A 17,306-nucleotide genomic window follows, 5' to 3' on the forward strand; every position below is an offset into this window, starting at 1 on the left:
TTGTCATGAGAAACGAGAAAGGCTTCTTCCTGAACATTTTTCACATTTTCATCTGGCGACAGAAAAATCTCCCCAACACTTGCCAGTTAACTGTTGATGAAATGGTCTTACAAAGTCTTATCCTGCTTCTGCATATCCAGTCATTTGATTAATCAGTTTTACTGGAATGATTTGTGCATTTTGTTTTGAGGTGGTGAGTAATAAATGCGGGGGGCATGGAATGAAATCCTGAAAAATAATGATAATATTTAATAAGACTGTTTTCATTTCCAGTGGCTTTGAAGCGTATGTTGAATTTCAATGTGCCTCATGTTAAAAATAGCACTGGAGAACCAGTATGGAAGGTAAGAGACTTTATTTTAATGGGGACTGTTTCCTTTTTCTTGGCTCTTCAGGAGGAAATTTCTTGTTAATGCTGAACAGTAGCACATTTTAGTTGTAATGTATTTTTATTAAACATGGTTTCTTTTTTTTTTTGAAAGAGAGAGAGCGTCCGCATGTGAGCAAGCGGTGGGGGGGAGGAGGTGGGGCAGAGGGAGAGAGAGAATCTTAAGCAGCCTCCACGGTCAATGAGGAGCCCAACATAGGACTCTATTTCACAACCCTGAGATCATGACCTGAGTCGGATGCTCAACCAAGCTGAGCCACCCAGGAGCCTCTTAATGTGAATCTTTTTAATAAACACTTTATGGAGGGAGACAGACAAGGATGGTAATACTCATCTGGGGAATCCAGCTGATCTCTTGGCTCTCACTAGTAGGTCTTTAGTCTGGTTGATATTTTGTTCCTTAGCTTTGCAAGTCCTGAATTTGGATCTTGCAAGCTTGTTCAAGGTTAGTCAGATTCAGGGAGACTGGTCCGTTTTAACCAACTCATGAGAGAGTGATCTGTAAACTAGAATGCCAGCTTATTAGTTTATGATCTATAAAACTGTCAGGGAAACTGTTAATTGGACTAGAAAGCAATCTGTAATCTTTCTCCTTTGAGAAATGCTGGAGAACCTTTAAAAATTCCTGTCCTTTGAGCTTCTTCATTCTAAACTTCCTACTTTCTTTCTTCGAAGAGATTAGAATACAGCTGATTAGGTTTAAACTTATTAGTTTATAGTCACTTTATACTTCTTTTTTACTAATAATTGAGAACAGATCAACCTGATTACTATTATGGATGTTTTGAAAACTCTGATGAGTCCTTTTAATTCCTTTGGGTTAACTCTAAAGGTGGTTAAAGTCATCTATTTTGAATTTATAAGTTAAGCTTCAGAGTATCCCCTAATTTTTACCTTCTTCATGTTTATTTGTGGGCATCCTCTTAATTGCCCCTTGCATAAGCAATGCTCATTTATTGTTTCTAAAGCCTGTATTAAGCTTTTGAATTAAATAGCTTGAGAATTTCTTGGGTACAGATTTGTGTCAAATTTTCTCCTTTCCCATTCTTCTATACAAGATTAATAATACAAATATACGGAGTTTTAAAGAGGGAAGACTTTTGAGAGATGAAACATCCAACTTCTTATAACTAGAGCAGAAGAGTCTTAGCTTTTCGTTTCTTTTTTTAAGATTTTTTTTTATTTATTCATTTAAGAGAGAGAGAGGCAGAGGGAAAGGGAGAAGCAAACTCCCTGCTGAGCTGGGAGCCAGATGTGGGGCTCGATCCCAGGACCTGGAGATCATGACCTGAGCCGAAAGCAGATGCTTAACCATCTGAGCCACCCAGGCGCCCTTAAAGATTTTATTTTTAAGTAATCTCTACACCCAGTGTGGGGCTCAAACTCATGACCCCAAGGTCAAGAGTGGCAAGTTCCTCTGACTAGGCCAGCCAGATGCCTCCAGTTTTAGCTTTTCTAAAGGAAATGCTGGCATATAGCAAAAGCATTTTTTTATGACAAGCATGTTTCATCCTCTCATTAGCAATTTCTTACTCCATAAAGAATTATTGAGGTAGTTATGAAGAAACACTAATTGAAGTTTCTCTTTTATTTGCTTTAACTCTAAAGGTAATTTTGAGTTAGAAGACTCAGAGTTCTTACTACCCCTCAAAGATGTCAGTTTTAATATTTTAGAATGTGGAAAAATGTATGACAATAAGGCTAGCAAGTACTCTTGAGGGACTTAATTTTTTAAATGAGTATATTATTAACCTGAGATGCTTAAATTACCAAATTTTCTTTATACTTGTTACACATCAGTTTTGAGAGGGACTAATTTTTACTTCTCTTTTTAGAAAAGATATGTGCTAACTCTGTGGGGAAGCATATGTGAGTTTGTTGTATGTTCAGAGTCCTTTATTATTAGTTTCGGATGAATATTTTATAGTTTCTAGTATGCTTTTTTATCCTAGAAAAAATACTTTAGGAGAATAAATTTATGTAATATTATTTCAGCCTTAAGTGAGCATGCTTTAAAAAATAGATTAGGACATGAATGTACATTTTAGTAAAAGATGGAAAATATTAAATTGAGGTAAGTAAAAGAATTCAGCATACATGATTTATTAAAATAAAATATACTTCAGCATTGTCTTAATATGAGTTCTTCATTGACTGTTCACTGATACTCAAAAACACTTTTTTTTTTTTTTTAATTTTAACTAGGTGCTCATTTATGACAGATTTGGCCAAGATATCATCTCTCCACTGCTGTCTGTGAAAGAGCTGAGAGACATGGGAATCACTCTGCATCTGTGAGTTCTAATAATGACATATTTCTAATAATGACATTTGTTTTCAGATACTTTGTTAAAGGTTATATTTGGCCACCTTGAAATCAAATTATTAAGGGACATTTATAGAGAAAATAATACTAGCTACAGTACTTGTATAAAACAATGTTTTTTTTCTCTTATCTCCTTTTATCTATTTACTTCTGAAGTTAAAAATAATTCTCAATCTGAGACTTTATAATTTCAGAATTTAAATTTTCTCTCTTGTGTCTTTTCATACAGACTGGTTTACCCTCTCATGTGAAGGAAAAGAACTGGTTCTGTTAAGGTCTCTTCCATCTCTGAAAATTTTTTATTTCTTCAATTTAAATATACTTTTTAAAAAGAATATCTAAATTAGTTTATCATTAATATGAAAAATATAAGTATCTATGAAATAATCACTATTAATCACCATAGGACCTATCTATGTTGTCTTCTTAACTACTGACTGTATTTGATTTTATTACTTCTGATATGTTTGATAAATAAAACAAATTGCATTGCTTTGTAGACTTGGCTGAATAGAACATCTGGAGAAGGGCTGTACTCATGTATACATACTAATACTTTTATGTACTGAAGGAATCCAAGATACTCTAACGTATTTGCATTTTGTTCTATTTATGGTGTTATAACCAGTTCTCATTCTATTATGTTATGATATATTGGATTGAAATGTGCTCTTTTAGTGGGAATGTGGTTTTAGATTTCCAGTGAGTAACATATCAGAATGTGGTTAAATTCTTAAATTCTACAATTTTATGTTGAGCATTTGTTTTAAATTAATAGAATATTATATTGCATTAATTCTAAAATATATTTTTCACTTTTTTTATATTTCTGAAATTAGGATCTATCTTCTAATTAATGCTATGTCATGGTTAAATTGGCAGCATTTTTCTGTCAATTTTAACAGAAATTATTATTTTTTTTTTTTTTTTAAAGATTTTATTTAGGGGCGCCTGGGTGGCTCAGTCGTTAAGCGTCTGCCTTCGGCTCAGGTCATGGTCCCAGGGTCCTGGGATCAAGCCCCGCATCGGGCTCCCTGCTCCGCGGGAAGCCTGCTTCTCCCTCTCCCACTCCCCCTGCTTGTGTTCCTGCTCTCGCTCTTTCTCTGTCAAATAAATAAATAAAATCTTTAAAAAAAAAAAAAATTTTATTTATTTATTTGACAGAGAGAGACATAGCTAGAGAGGGAACACAAGCAGGGGGAGTGGGAGAGGGAGAAGCAGGCCCCCCGCCGAGCAGGGAGCCCGATGCGGGGCTCGATCCCAGCAACCTGGGATCATGACCTGAGCCGAAGGCAGACGCTTAACGACTGAGCCACCCAGGCACCCCTTAACAGGAATTATTTTAATAATATGTTTTAAAATTGATAGCACCTTAGGTTTGATGAAATATGGAATACGGATTTTCCTTTCATTTTTATTTCAAACTTAAAATAAAAATTTGTTGCTGGTAATGTGTTCATTCTTCCTACCTGAATATTTGGCTTGATGTCGTCCTTGGAAATGGTGATTTATTAATAAGCATTGGTTACTGGGGCACCTGGGTGGCTCAGTCGTTAAGCGTCTGCCTTCAGCTCAGGTCATGATCCCGGGGTCCTGGGATCGAGCCCCGCATCAGGCTCCCTGCTCAGCGGGGAGCCTGCTTCTCCCTCTCCCTCTCCCCCTGCTTGTGTTCCCTCTCTCGCTGTGTCTCTCTCTGTCAAATAAATAAATAAAATCTTAAAAAAAAAAAAAAAGATGAAAAAAATAAGCATTGGTTACTATTGCTGCCTAACTGATTATTAATTCATTTATTTTACTAACAAAAGATTAAAGTTTATAGAGTTTAAGTGATTGTCCCATAATTGTACAGCTAGTTAGTAGCAGTGTTCAGGTTGCTTGACCATGAATTCTCTACTGTTTGTCTACTGAGCCATAATGGCTCAGTAACAGTGACTAACAGAGATGAGCCTTAGTACTTCCTTAAGGAGTGACAAGCTAGTCTGCCAGTTTGAGAGTAATAAATTCTTTCTGCTACCTGTTGCTGTTGTCACCAGAACATGAAAAGATCACACAGCTGCCCTTGTGAATTTCTGTGCATGGTGCCTCTGACTATTCTTCCCTATTTGCTGGAGAATACTTCGTCAGTTACTTCATATCCTGCAAGCTGGTTTAGGCTGATTTGTAGAAAATAATAATTATTAAGTTTCCAGAAGATGAAATGGTGGTTGTAGCCCTTTAGGCAGTTGGACAGCCAGCATAAGAAGATAACAAACAATGGCTGCCATAACGGTGTAATCTTTCTGGTGTCAGTAGCAGCAGCCAAACAGATGGAAGGAAGTCATGAAATGCAGACACAGCGGCAGCCTCTTTCACTCTCTTCCTTATAGAGAGGTGACTACAATAGAGAAGCATGTATAGGAAGACTGCATATAGAAGATTGTTCATAGGATGACTAGACTATTGTACAAAGAGCATGTTGTCATATTTCCTGATACAAGGATAGCAGAATCTTAAAGTGAAGAATAGAGACATTTTGTTATTTGATATTGGGATATTTGAATCAAGATACTCCCTGAATTGTAGGAGAAAACTATCAGGTGGTATAATCTATGAAATACTTAGATCTCTTGTTCACTCTCTTATGATGCAATAAATATAAAAAAATAGATTGTTTTAAAGTTTTAAGGAAGCATTCATGTATCTTTCATTTAAAAAATATATTTGATTTTATTTATGGTTAAAATTTTTCATTATTATATTTTTAATGATTTTTTTAAAGAGTTTATTTATTTATTTGACAGAGAGAGAGACAGTGAGAGAGGGAACACAAGTAGGGGGAGTGGAAGAGGGAGAAGCAGACTCCCCACTGAGCAGGGAGCCCGATGTGGGGCTCGATCCCAGGACCCCGGGATCAGGACCTAAGCCGAAGGCAGACGCTTTAACCAACTGAGCCACCCAGGCGCCCCAAAATTTTTCATTATTTTTAAAGACTCTTCCAGCTTTCTTTTTACCCTCTTACAGAACTGCACTCCCCAACCATATTTCTATGAAAACTGGAAATAAAATTGGTATTGAATGTGCTTTAGTTCTTCAGGAAGAATATTGGTATTAGAAATAACGTGATTGTAGTAGAAGAGATGAAGACTGACATTAGGATCTTACTAATAAATAATATTAGCAATGATACAAGGAAAAAGCTGGGTTAAATGATTAATTTCAGCAAGCACTTTTAGTATACTGGTTCTTGTCCCTGAACTGGTTAATTCCTAGTTTGAGAAATACTGTTCTAAACTATATTTGTAGATAAGTGACTAAGAAAAAAATGAATTTTATGTTCTTTATGTCTTTTAGGCTTTTGCACTCTGATCGAGATCCTATACCAGATGTTCCTGCAGTGTACTTTGTAATGCCAACTGAAGAAAATATTGACAGAATGTGCCAGGTAATATGGGTTCTTAATTTCCTGACCCTGTAATGTGGAAACAGGTTTTTTTCCAAAAAATTTCTTAGATTTCGGGATGCCTGGGTGGCTGTCAGTTAAGCGCTTGCCTTCGGCTCAGGTCATAATCCCAGAGTCCTGGGATCGAGTCCTGCATTGGGCTCCTTGCTCAGCAGGGAGCCTACTTCTCCCCTTGCCTGCTTCTCCCCCTGCCTGCCGCTCCCCCTGCTGTGCGCACTCGCTCTCTCTCTCTCTCTCTCTCTCTCTAACAAACAAACAAATAAATAAAAATCTTTAAAAAAAAAATTTCTTAGGGGGCGCCTGGATGGCTCAGTTGGTTGAACAGCTGCCTTCAGCTCAGGGCATGGTCCCAGGATCCTGGGATCGAGCCCCATGCGGGCTCTCTGCTCTGCTCAGTGGGGAGCCTACTCTCCCTCTCCCTCTCCTGCTCCCCCTGCTTGTGTTCTCTCTCTGTATCAAATAAATAAAAACTAAAAATTTCTTAGATTTCCAGTGTGAAAAATCAGAAGTTGTCTTACCCAATTTCCCACTTTAATTTTTGAGACTATCTTTGAATTTTAAAGAGACTGAAAGATTTAAAATTTTTTGGCTGAAGAAGCATATTGATTAGGACTTAACCTGGCTTTAAAAACCAGAAAATCTAACTATATGTATCTTTTTTTTAAAGATTTTATTTATTTATTTGAGAGAGAGAGAGATAGTGAGAGAGAGCACAAGCAGCAAAGAAGGGCAGAGGGAGAAGGAGAAGCAGGCTCCCCGCTGAGCAGGGAGCCCCATAAAGGGCTCGATCCCAGGACCTTGGGATCATGACCTGAGCTGAAAGCAGATGCTTAACCAACTGAGCCACCCAAGTGCCCCAGAAAATCTAACTATATTAACTTTAAAAATAGGGTTGTATTTTTCTAAGATAATAGGAAGTCTGGGAGTAGGAAGTCCAAGCTGGTATAATAGTTTTATAAAGTAGTCAAAGACTCCAGCTCCTTCAGTCTTTCTGATCTGTTGTCTTTGGTTTCTCCTTTTAAATGTCTTGATTGTTGCTTCCTGGATGTTGTGTGGCAGCTGAGGCTGATATCACATCTATGTTCAAAGCAAGAAGGGGGAAATAAATTATGCCAGTCCTAACTGTTCGTTTTGATCAGGAAAGCTAAGATTTCCCAGAAATGCCCAGAAGACTCTAATTTATTTATGTTTCACTGGATAGAATTAACTTCAAAGGAGGGTGCAAAAGTTAATATTTAAATGAGTGTATTGTCCCCAAACAAAATCTGGATTCTTATAGCAAGGAAGAGGGGGAAAATGGATATTAGATAAGTAGCTAACAGTGTCTGCTAGCATCTTGTTGCTGACTATTGAATCAAATTACTACAGTTGACCCTTGAACAACACAGGTTTGAACTACACAGGTCCACTTATAGGCGGGTTTTTTGCAGTACAGTATCGTAAATGTATTTTCTCTCCCTTATGATTTTTTTAATCTTTTCTCTAGCTTACACTATTATAAGAATACAGTATATAATATATATAACATACAAAATATGTGTTAATTGACTAGGTTTCAGTAAGGCTTCTGGTCAACAGTAGACTATTAGTTAATTTCTTGGGGAATCAGAAGTTACACGTGAATTTTCAACTGTGCAAGGTGTCAGCGCCCCAACCCCCGTGTTGTTCCAGGGTCAACTGTATTTAAATTGTTAACGAAGGTCACATATTTTGTGTCCTATGTAGCTGATGATGCCCAGCTTTCTTTTTTATCTTGAATAAACCTGACTGTGCCATTTTTTAAAGAGATAGGATTTATCAGTCCCTTCCACTTTTTGGCTATTATGAATAATGCTACTATAAACATATTTGTACACATTTCTGTGTATGTATGTGTTTTTATTTTTCTTATGTCCATTAACACCTAGGAATAGAATTGCTGGGTCAAATAACTCTATAGTTAACCTTTTTTTTTTTAAGGCGGGAAACAAAATTTTATATAGAATATTACTTTCATTTTGTTGTTTATGTAGCATTTGAAGAATACACACAATTTTTTTTTTCAAGATTTTTATTTTTTTGACAGAGAGAGACACAGTGAGAGAGGGAACACAAGCAGGGGGAGTGGGAAAGGGAGAAGCAGGCTTCCCACGGAGCAAGGAGTCTGATGCGGGACTTGATCCCAGGACCCTGGGATCATGTCCTGAGCCAAAGGCAGATGCTTAACGACTGAGCCACCCAGGTGCCCCCCCACACACAAATATTTTTATGGATATGCATGTGTATGGTTTACCTTTTGAGAAACTGCTAGACTGTTTTCCAGAGTGGTTGCATCATTTTATATTCTTTCCAGCAGTCTATGAGGCTCCCAGTTTCTCCAGATCCTTATCAGTACTTTTTATGATCTGACATTTTGATTATAGCCATCCTGAAGTGTTATCTCATTGTGGTTTTGATTTGCATTTTTCTGGTGACTGATGATATTATATGCATCATTTAATGTGCTTATTGGCCATTTGTACATCTTTGGAGAAATGTCTATTCAGATCCCTTGTCCAGTATTTAATTGGGTTGTTCTTTTAATGTTGAGTTGTTAGAGTACTTTCTATATTTTGGATGCTAGACCCTTATCAAGTATATCATTTGGAAATGTTTTTGCCTATTCTGTGGGTTGTCTTTTCATTCTTGATGGTATCCTTTGGAGCACAAAAATTTTTAATTTTGATTTTAAACTTAGTTTTAAGTTGATTTTTTCTTTAGTTGCTTGTGCTTTTGGTGTCATATTTAAGAAACCATGGCCAAATCTCCATGTTTTCTTCAAAGATTTTTATGCTTTTGGCTCTTACATTTAGATCTTTGATCCATTTTGAGTTAGTTTTTATGTATAGTATGAGTGAGGTGTCCAACTTCATTCTTTTGCATGTGGCTGTCCTGTTGACCCAGCATCATTTATTGAAGAGATTATTCTTTCTCCCATGAATGGTTTTGGCAATTTTATTGAAAATTAATTAACAATAGATACATTGGTTTATTTCTGGACTCTCAGTTCTATTCCACTGATCTCTATGTCTGTCCCATGCCAATACCACACTGTCTTTACTACTCTTGCTCTGTAGCAAGGTTTGAAATTGGGAAATTTATTCCTCCAACTTTACACTTTGTTTTCCAGATTGTTTTGGCTTTCCTAGGTCCCTTGAATTTTATATTAATTTTAGGATTAGGTTGTGAATTTCTGTAGGAAGCTACCTGGAGCTTGCATCTCATAGGGATTGCATTGAATCTGTAGATCAATTTGGGGAGAACATTGTCATCTTTACAGTATTAAATTTTCTGATCCATGAACATGGAATATCATTTCATTTGTTTAGATCTTCTTTAATTTCTCTCAATAATGTCTTGTAGTGTGCAAATAAAAGTTTTACATTTCTTTTGTTAAAAATATTCCCTCATATTTTTTTAATGCTATTGTGAATGGGATTGTTTTAATTCTGTTTTTTGGATTGCTCATTGCAAATGTATAGATGCACAATTGACTTTTATATGTTGATCTTATATCCTGCAACCTTGTTCAATTTCTGTGTCCTTTTGCAATGTCTCCATCATTCTTGGACCACTTCCTTATTTTTAGGCACAATAAGATTATTCAGTCTCATCTCATACTTTCTCTGTTCTAGCCCAAGATTCAGCCATTTGTCTAAGGAGCCCTGGTTGTTTTTTGTAGAGAATGGTATTTAGAAATCAGCAACTGGCAGTAAGGCATAGGCATTGCTACGAGGGTGTTAGAGTTCTTAGGACATCTCAATGGACAGAACTAGGAAATATATGTATGTATATATACGCACACTTTATATCTATATTTAACTCTAGAAGTCTTCCTTATCTCTCTAGATAAAAAGACAGATAGGTAATATCTAAAACTGTTTCATTTCAGAAATACAGGATTCATCCTAGTTTTTTCTTTTTCCCTTTGCAAATCTATAACTCCTTTTTATGACAATGAGAAACATAACTCCCAATATCTTCCACGTACTGACTTATTTTCTCATTCCCCTTAATTCTCAGTCCTTCATCCTTTAATCAGTCCCGCAACCTTTGTTTAACCACTGCCCTGCTCAGCAGCCTTCCTCACACAGGCTCCAAACCCTCTGTTTTTCACACTTAAACATCTCTGATACCAGATGCATCTTAAAATTGATGGTGTGTTATAGAATTTTATTGGCAGCATTAATTCTTTCTTGGTGGTACATAATGGTGCTTCTTTCAATGGACAGTATCTTAGGTTCAAACAAATACAAGCATACGTTGTTTTATTGTGCTTCACAGATACTGCACTTTTTAGAACTTGAAGGTTTGTGGCACCCTGCATCAAACACGTCTGTCAGTGCCATTCTTCCAACAGCATTTGCTCACTTCATGTTTCTTTGTCATATTTTGGTAATTATCACACTGTTTCAAACTTCTCATTATTATATTTGTTACGGTGATCTGTGATCAGTAATAATTTGCTGAAAGCTTGGATGATGGTTAGCATTTTTTAGCAATAGAGTATTTTTTAAGTAAGGTATATACTCTTTTTTTTTTAGACATAATGCTATCGCACACTTAATAGACTACAGTATCATATGAACATAATTTTCATAGGCACTGGGAAACCAAAAAATAATTTGACTCACTCTGTTACAATGTTTTCTTTATTGTGGTGGCTTGAAACTGAACCCGCAACATATACAAGGTATGCTTGTATGGTTATTTAGATATCTATTTGCCTAGAGTTTAAAAACATAAGTAAATTTGATTTAAGAATTTGCATAACTTTAAATTATACTACTTTTGGATGTTTGAGAAGTAATACTTCTGGAATTGGTCATTGGAATTATGTCTGAACAGCAAAGGAAATAATGTTGTATTACTACATGAATAGAGCAGTAGAAGATAGTATCTGCAAAATATAATAAGCATTTTACTATATGAGAGCCATTTCTGGATATTTTTAAGAAAAACGCAGATATACTGTTTCAAGCAGTTTTATGTGATATTGTAATTAAAATAGAATTTTATTGATAATATTATAACTTTATTAATATATAGGTCCATTATATCTGGCAACCAAATAACCAGTACTTCTTCATGACTTTTTTCTCTTGGGATTTTTTTTTTATTGTCATTTATATAATGACAAAATCTTGCTCCTGTAGTTATCTAAAAGATTTTTATTTGTGGTCATCCTTTATACTTGCTCATAAGAATGAAGTATTCATTGTATTTCTAGGATCTGCGAAATCAACTCTATGAATCATATTATTTAAATTTTATTTCTGCTATTTCAAGAAGTAAACTGGAAGATATTGCAAATGCAGCATTAGCGGCCAGTGCAGTAACACAAGTAGCCAAGGTAAGAGATTTTGGTTGGCTGATGACATTTTGTTAATGTAAAATTTAGTATATTCTGAAACCTGTTAATTGACTTAGGTGCCTAATTTACAGAGGACCAAATCAACCTAAGAAATATTTAGACTCATTACTTTTAGAAAGAGTTCTGATAATGCAAATTATCTACAGTTTGAACTAGGCAAAATAAACCAAACTAAAGGTACCTATAATTCAATGAATTTGAAAGATAAAAATAAAATGCGGAAATCTGTCTTTGTTTTAGGCTAGGATTTGTAATCTTTTTAGCTTGACTTAGAAATAGTTTGACAGTTGTGTTGTTATAAATTATACTAAAAATATATTGACATTATTTATTTATAATCACTATAGTCACCATACTATCTTCAGATCTACTTAGAAGAGAGAATCCAAAGAAGTTATATTGCGTATTATAAGAAAGAAGGAACTTAGGACAGGCCGGCCATTCTACATCACAGTTACTTTTTAGATAGGTTCAGCTTAGTTATAAATAAATCCGTAAATGTATTCTTGGTTATAGCCCTACTGTGCCCTGTGCTTCTTGAATTTGGACAAGACATGAAATTCTAGGAAATGATATAGGACAAATAAAAGCCTAAACAACTATGTATTTACTTCCCATTTTTTCCCACTGGTTAGATTTAGATAGTCTACTAACTACTACTGATTAGTTTTTGAGGCCTATGTCTTAATGTTCTTCTTTTCAAAGTTTATCATTAATTTTAAATAAAATAATATTTCAAAGAGTTTTCTTAATTTTTCCCCTGATTTGCACTTCTAAAGAACTAGTATAACTTCTTTATAAGTGTTCAAGGTGGAAAAGTAGTTACTATGACTTTCTTAGGAAAATGTTATTAAAATGAATGTGAAATTGTGATTTTTTTTCTTCAGAACTAATATAAATTCCGATCCCCACCACAGTCTTTAAACAAATTTTTATATCTATATCTATATTTTTGTATCTTCTTAAATTTTGTTTTCTGAAAATATTACTGCCCTCCTTATTTACATTCCTTTTTGATACTAACTCCTCATTCTTACTCAGGGAGGCAGTCTGCTACAATAGTATAATTTCTAGTTATTGAATATAATTATAATTTTTTCCATTTTTACCATTGGTTGATTAAATCAAACTAAGTGTGCTTTCAGTATTGTAAAATTGGGGCACCTGGGTGGCTCAGTAGGTAGAGCATGTGACCCTTGGACCCAGGGTCATAAGTTCAAGCCCTACAGTGGGCATGGAGTCTACTTAAAAAAATATGTTGTAAAATTGATTTCTAAACCTTTTCTTTTGTTTCTAGGTTTTTGATCAGTATCTCAATTTTATTACTTTGGAAGATGATATGTTTGTATTATGTAATCAAAATAAGGAGCTTGTTTCATATCGTGGTATGTAAAAACAGGAATATTATAATTCGTCGTTAACAAAATGAGTGATGTACCGTAAACAAAAATAGCATATTTGGTACAGTCAAAAGCCAGCTTTGATTACAGCAGTAGAACTCTAAAAGAGTTTTTAAAGCACACCCAAGAAAATAAGTCTCAGACTGAATTCTGTCACTTGTAAGCAACATGTAATAAAGTTGTTTTGTAAGCTCAGTGAAGTACCAATTCTCTGACCTTTTAGGTGCCACATAGCAGCTTGCGTGAATGGTTCATTCATGGCAAATAAGACAGTATTTTAGTAGTAGGATTCAGTGTATCTTCTAGTACTTTGACTCTTGGACAAGATCAACTTACTCTGCTTCTCTGTGCTTTAGTTTCCTCATCTGTAAAGTGGGGATAATAATACTATCTACCTCACAGAGTTTTTGTGGAAATTAAATGAATTAGTATGTGTAAAATGCTTAGAAAGGTTCCTGGCACATAATAAGGACTCAGAAAAGGTTGGCTAATATTGCTCTTTGTCAACAGTTATTATAGCACTATTATGGAATGAAGTACAGGTGCCTTTCTCAAATACAGGTTGTTAGACTCCCTTGATTCTTATACCCTGTTCATGCACTAGTGGATTGAATATTGGTATTTGATCAAATGCTATCTAACCACCTCTGGAGTTTGTATTCAAAATTTTGGTAAACTGACCATTCCTGGATGTAGATTAAAACTAGTGTACACACACACACACACACACACACACACACACACACACACACCACCCAAGCCCCATTTTATTATCTATGTTGCTTTTTTTTTTTTGCAAAACACTTTTATTTGTCCCTTAATCTTTTTAAGTATACAATACAGTATTGTTGACTTTAGATACAGTGTTTATAGCAGATCTCTAAAAGTTACTCATCTTGCTTAACTGAAACGTTATGTCCACTGATGATTTCAGATATTTTAAAGAAAAATACAGGCTGTAGTAGATATGATTAGCCAGTTCATTCAAATAATCATTAATTTGCTGCTTAAGGATTGAGATGTTTGGGGCTGACTAGAATTTCATTGGTTCCTAAGTGGAGAGTATGGCCCCTTAAGGGGGCATTTGGAAATATGTAAGGATATTTTGATTGTCACGTTAAGTTGGGCTGCTACTAGCATTCAGTGAGCAGGGACTAGGGATGCTAGATGTTCTGCAGTCTGTAAACCATACTCATAACAGAAAATTGTTCTGCCCAAAATGCCAGTGGTACCCTATTAGGAAATATTGGACCAGATGTTAAGCTCCCTGAGAGAAGGGAACATCAGTTTTTGACTTTCTTGAGCTCCATAGCATGCTGTCTTTTAGAAATTAAACAACATCCCTAAAGGGGTGTAAGCATTTGCTGAATTGCCCGTGTCGGAGATTTTTGACAATAGTTGTTATTTACAGAAGTCTATTTACAATTAATTGAGTTTTAATTAACTAGCTACTTAAGTATTTAAGTTACATGTTTAAAACCTAGTTTTCCGGGGCACCTGGGTGGCTCAGATGGTTAAATGTCTGCCTTCGGCTCAGGTCATGATCCCAGGGCCCTGGGATCGAGGCCCGCGTTGGGCTCCCTGCTCAGCGGGGGGCCTGCTTCTCCCCCTTCCTCTGCTTCTCCCCCTGCTCATATTCTCTCTCTCTCTCTGTATCTCTGTGTCTTGAATGAATAAATTAAAAAATCTTAAAAAATAAAAAAATAAAACCTATTTTTCCTTAAGCCTTTAAGTGAAACTTATAAATTGTTATTTATAAATATGGTTGTATAAAAACAAAGCACCTTGTGCTCACTTCAGCAGCACATAGACTCAAATTAGAACCATACAGATATTAGCATGGCCGCAGTGCACGAATGACATGCAAATTCATGAGGTGTTCAATAAAAACAGCAACAATAACAACAGCAAAAAACAAGCAAGCACCTTAACTTTTTCTGTGATCAATTAACTCAGATTGAACAGACTCGATTCTAGTGAGCCCCAATTAACAAGCTTAGTCAGCAAACTTGGTTTGCTGAATTCCCTTAAACAGTTTAAATTGCATTTGTAAATTCAGTGTTTTCATTTTTAAGTATTTTAAATATAAGACCAGACAAATTTATAAATCTAATAAGCAAAATCTGCCCAAATATTTAAATAATTTGTTTAAGTAATTAAATTTATAGTGAGTCTAAATTCATTACACTTTCAGGTACTTATAAATATAACTAATTTTCTTATACCTCTCAACTTAAAGAATCACAAGTCTGAAATTATTAAATTTAAAGTATAAGTTTATTAATTTTAAAGTATAATTGTATGCTTAATTGCCCAGATTCTCAATAGTATATTTATAATAATAATAGATTGTTCTCTAAGCACTTTACAATGTAAGTTTGTTTACTCCTCCGAGTAACTTTGTGAAGTAGGTAGTATTATTACTTACATTTTCCAGATGAAGTAACCTAGGCACAGATACTGAGTAACTTGGTAAGGAAATGGCAGAACCAGATTACTAAACCGAGGCACTCACTCCAGAGTCAGTGCTCTTATTCATTACATAATTATATGCCAAATCCTCTCAAATATCACAAGTGCTTCAACTGATAAACAGATTACTCCCAACATAATATGTTAGTGTCATGGATTTTATTTATTTCACCTACTTTTCATGGATTGGAAATTTATCCTTTTAAAGGAAGCAGATTTTATCTTCTCAAAGTCAGGCTACTATCTCAGACAAACCAAGTTGTTAACATAAGTGAGTTGAGGTTATTGATGGGCAATGTTTTGACTCTTCAAGTCAGTTCTTATTTAGAGGTGTGAGACCAGGTTGCAGAACCTAAGGGCTGGAGACTTCCATTTGGATCTTACCTGCATCTTAGATTGATGGAATGAGCTGAGTATTTCCCTGGATTGGTGTCCCTTGAATTTACATAATTCACATTGTATCTTTTGGTCATTTCTGTCTTCTGATTTGAATCCGCAACACCAAGTAGCAGTATATTTCCTCATCTAGATTCTATATTGCGTGGTTGAATTCTTTATTATTTTTATGTCCTCTGGATGGTTCATACTTTCTTTAAATACTTTAATATATACAGTTGGATTCTGCTTTCCTCTCATGATAATCACAAGTTGTATTGAATTTTATATTTGTTTTCGCATTCAGGGTGTTGGGAAATTTAAAATATTATATAGATAATGTTTTAGTCCAGTCAGTCTTTTAACAAACATTTATTGAGCATCTATTTGTCAAATACTAGGCCTAGGTATTGTGAGAGATGGAAGAGGAGTAAGGCAAGGTCTTTGTCAAGTATAGTTTTCATGGCAATGTTTGTTTTTTTTTTAAGTGTAGCCCTAAGAATCACTTGAGGTGTTTGTCAAAATTGCAGATTTCTTAGAATTATCCAGATCTATTGAATTGAATCGTTGGGGGAAATGGCTAAGAATCTTGAATTTTTAATAGCTTCCAGTGAAACTTTCTCTTCTTTCATATTTTTAGAGTGATTCTTATACCCACTAAAGTTTAGAAACCATTTCAGTACAGTGTTCAGTACAATTAGAACCATACAGATATTAGCATGGCCGCAGTGCACGAATGACATGCAAATTCAGAAAAGAAGTTCCTATAACTTACTGTAATACAAAAAAAATGATATGGGACACTGGGCTTGTGATAATTGATTTGCATTGTCCTTTCTGACAGTAGTTGGGTAATAAGTTCAGTAGTTTCTTGAGGCCATCTAGTGTTTGTGAATAAAATTATGGAATATGATATTTATTTTTTTATTTGCTCTGACAAAAATTTTGTATACCTTATGTGGCAGATTTTTTTCTTAGTACTACTCTGGTGTTGATACTGCTCACTCCTACTGATACTGAAGTGCTCTGGGGTTTTTTTGAGTTAGTATAGTTTTTAATGGATACTTGTTCACTTAAAAGTGTAACACATGAAAAATTTTACTTGTTTGAGTATTTATTACAAATGTTATGAAGGCATAGAAGTTTGGTAACTTTTTTCTCTCTATGTTATTTTAGCTATTAACAGGCCAGATATCACAGACACAGAGATGGAAACTGTTATGGACACTATTGTTGACAGCCTCTTCTGCTTTTTTGTTACTCTGGGTAAATTCTCAAATCTTTCTAGTTATTTCTTCAAAATATTTAATACTCCATTAGGAAAAATTTCAAATACACTTTTAAGTATGGAGATAACTGTAACTATTAAGGCACACTCCCAAGGTTCCAGAAAACACTAAATTTACGTATACCATTAATCCACTATATTCAGAATTTTAAACATTTCTTTGGTACATCTAAATTTACTTATAGCTACCTTGTGTTCAGTGTCTAATGTGTGATTTTATGCTTTA

General features: G+C 34.9%; 1 protein-coding gene and 1 non-coding gene across 3 annotated transcripts in view; both read left to right on the forward strand.

The window, feature by feature from the left end:
- SCFD1 (sec1 family domain containing 1) overlaps positions 1–17,306 on the forward strand; it is a 101,266-nt gene that overhangs the window by 5,719 nt on the left and 78,241 nt on the right. For both annotated transcript variants that reach the window (XM_036093128.2, XM_036093129.2), the window contains exons 2-7: positions 274–344; positions 2,594–2,682; positions 6,045–6,135; positions 11,402–11,524; positions 12,843–12,930; positions 16,969–17,058. In XM_036093128.2, coding sequence (XP_035949021.1) covers positions 274–344; positions 2,594–2,682; positions 6,045–6,135; positions 11,402–11,524; positions 12,843–12,930; positions 16,969–17,058 — 552 coding nt within the window. The remainder of the gene's footprint in view (positions 1–273; positions 345–2,593; positions 2,683–6,044; positions 6,136–11,401; positions 11,525–12,842; positions 12,931–16,968; positions 17,059–17,306) is intronic.
- On the forward strand, positions 14,733–14,836 carry LOC118536405 (U6 spliceosomal RNA). Its single transcript, XR_004917671.1, has one exon. It is a non-coding gene; the product is annotated as a U6 spliceosomal RNA (small nuclear RNA).

This window comes from Halichoerus grypus, chromosome 8, assembly GCF_964656455.1.
Source record: "Halichoerus grypus chromosome 8, mHalGry1.hap1.1, whole genome shotgun sequence".
NCBI classification, from domain to species: Eukaryota; Metazoa; Chordata; class Mammalia; order Carnivora; family Phocidae; genus Halichoerus; species Halichoerus grypus.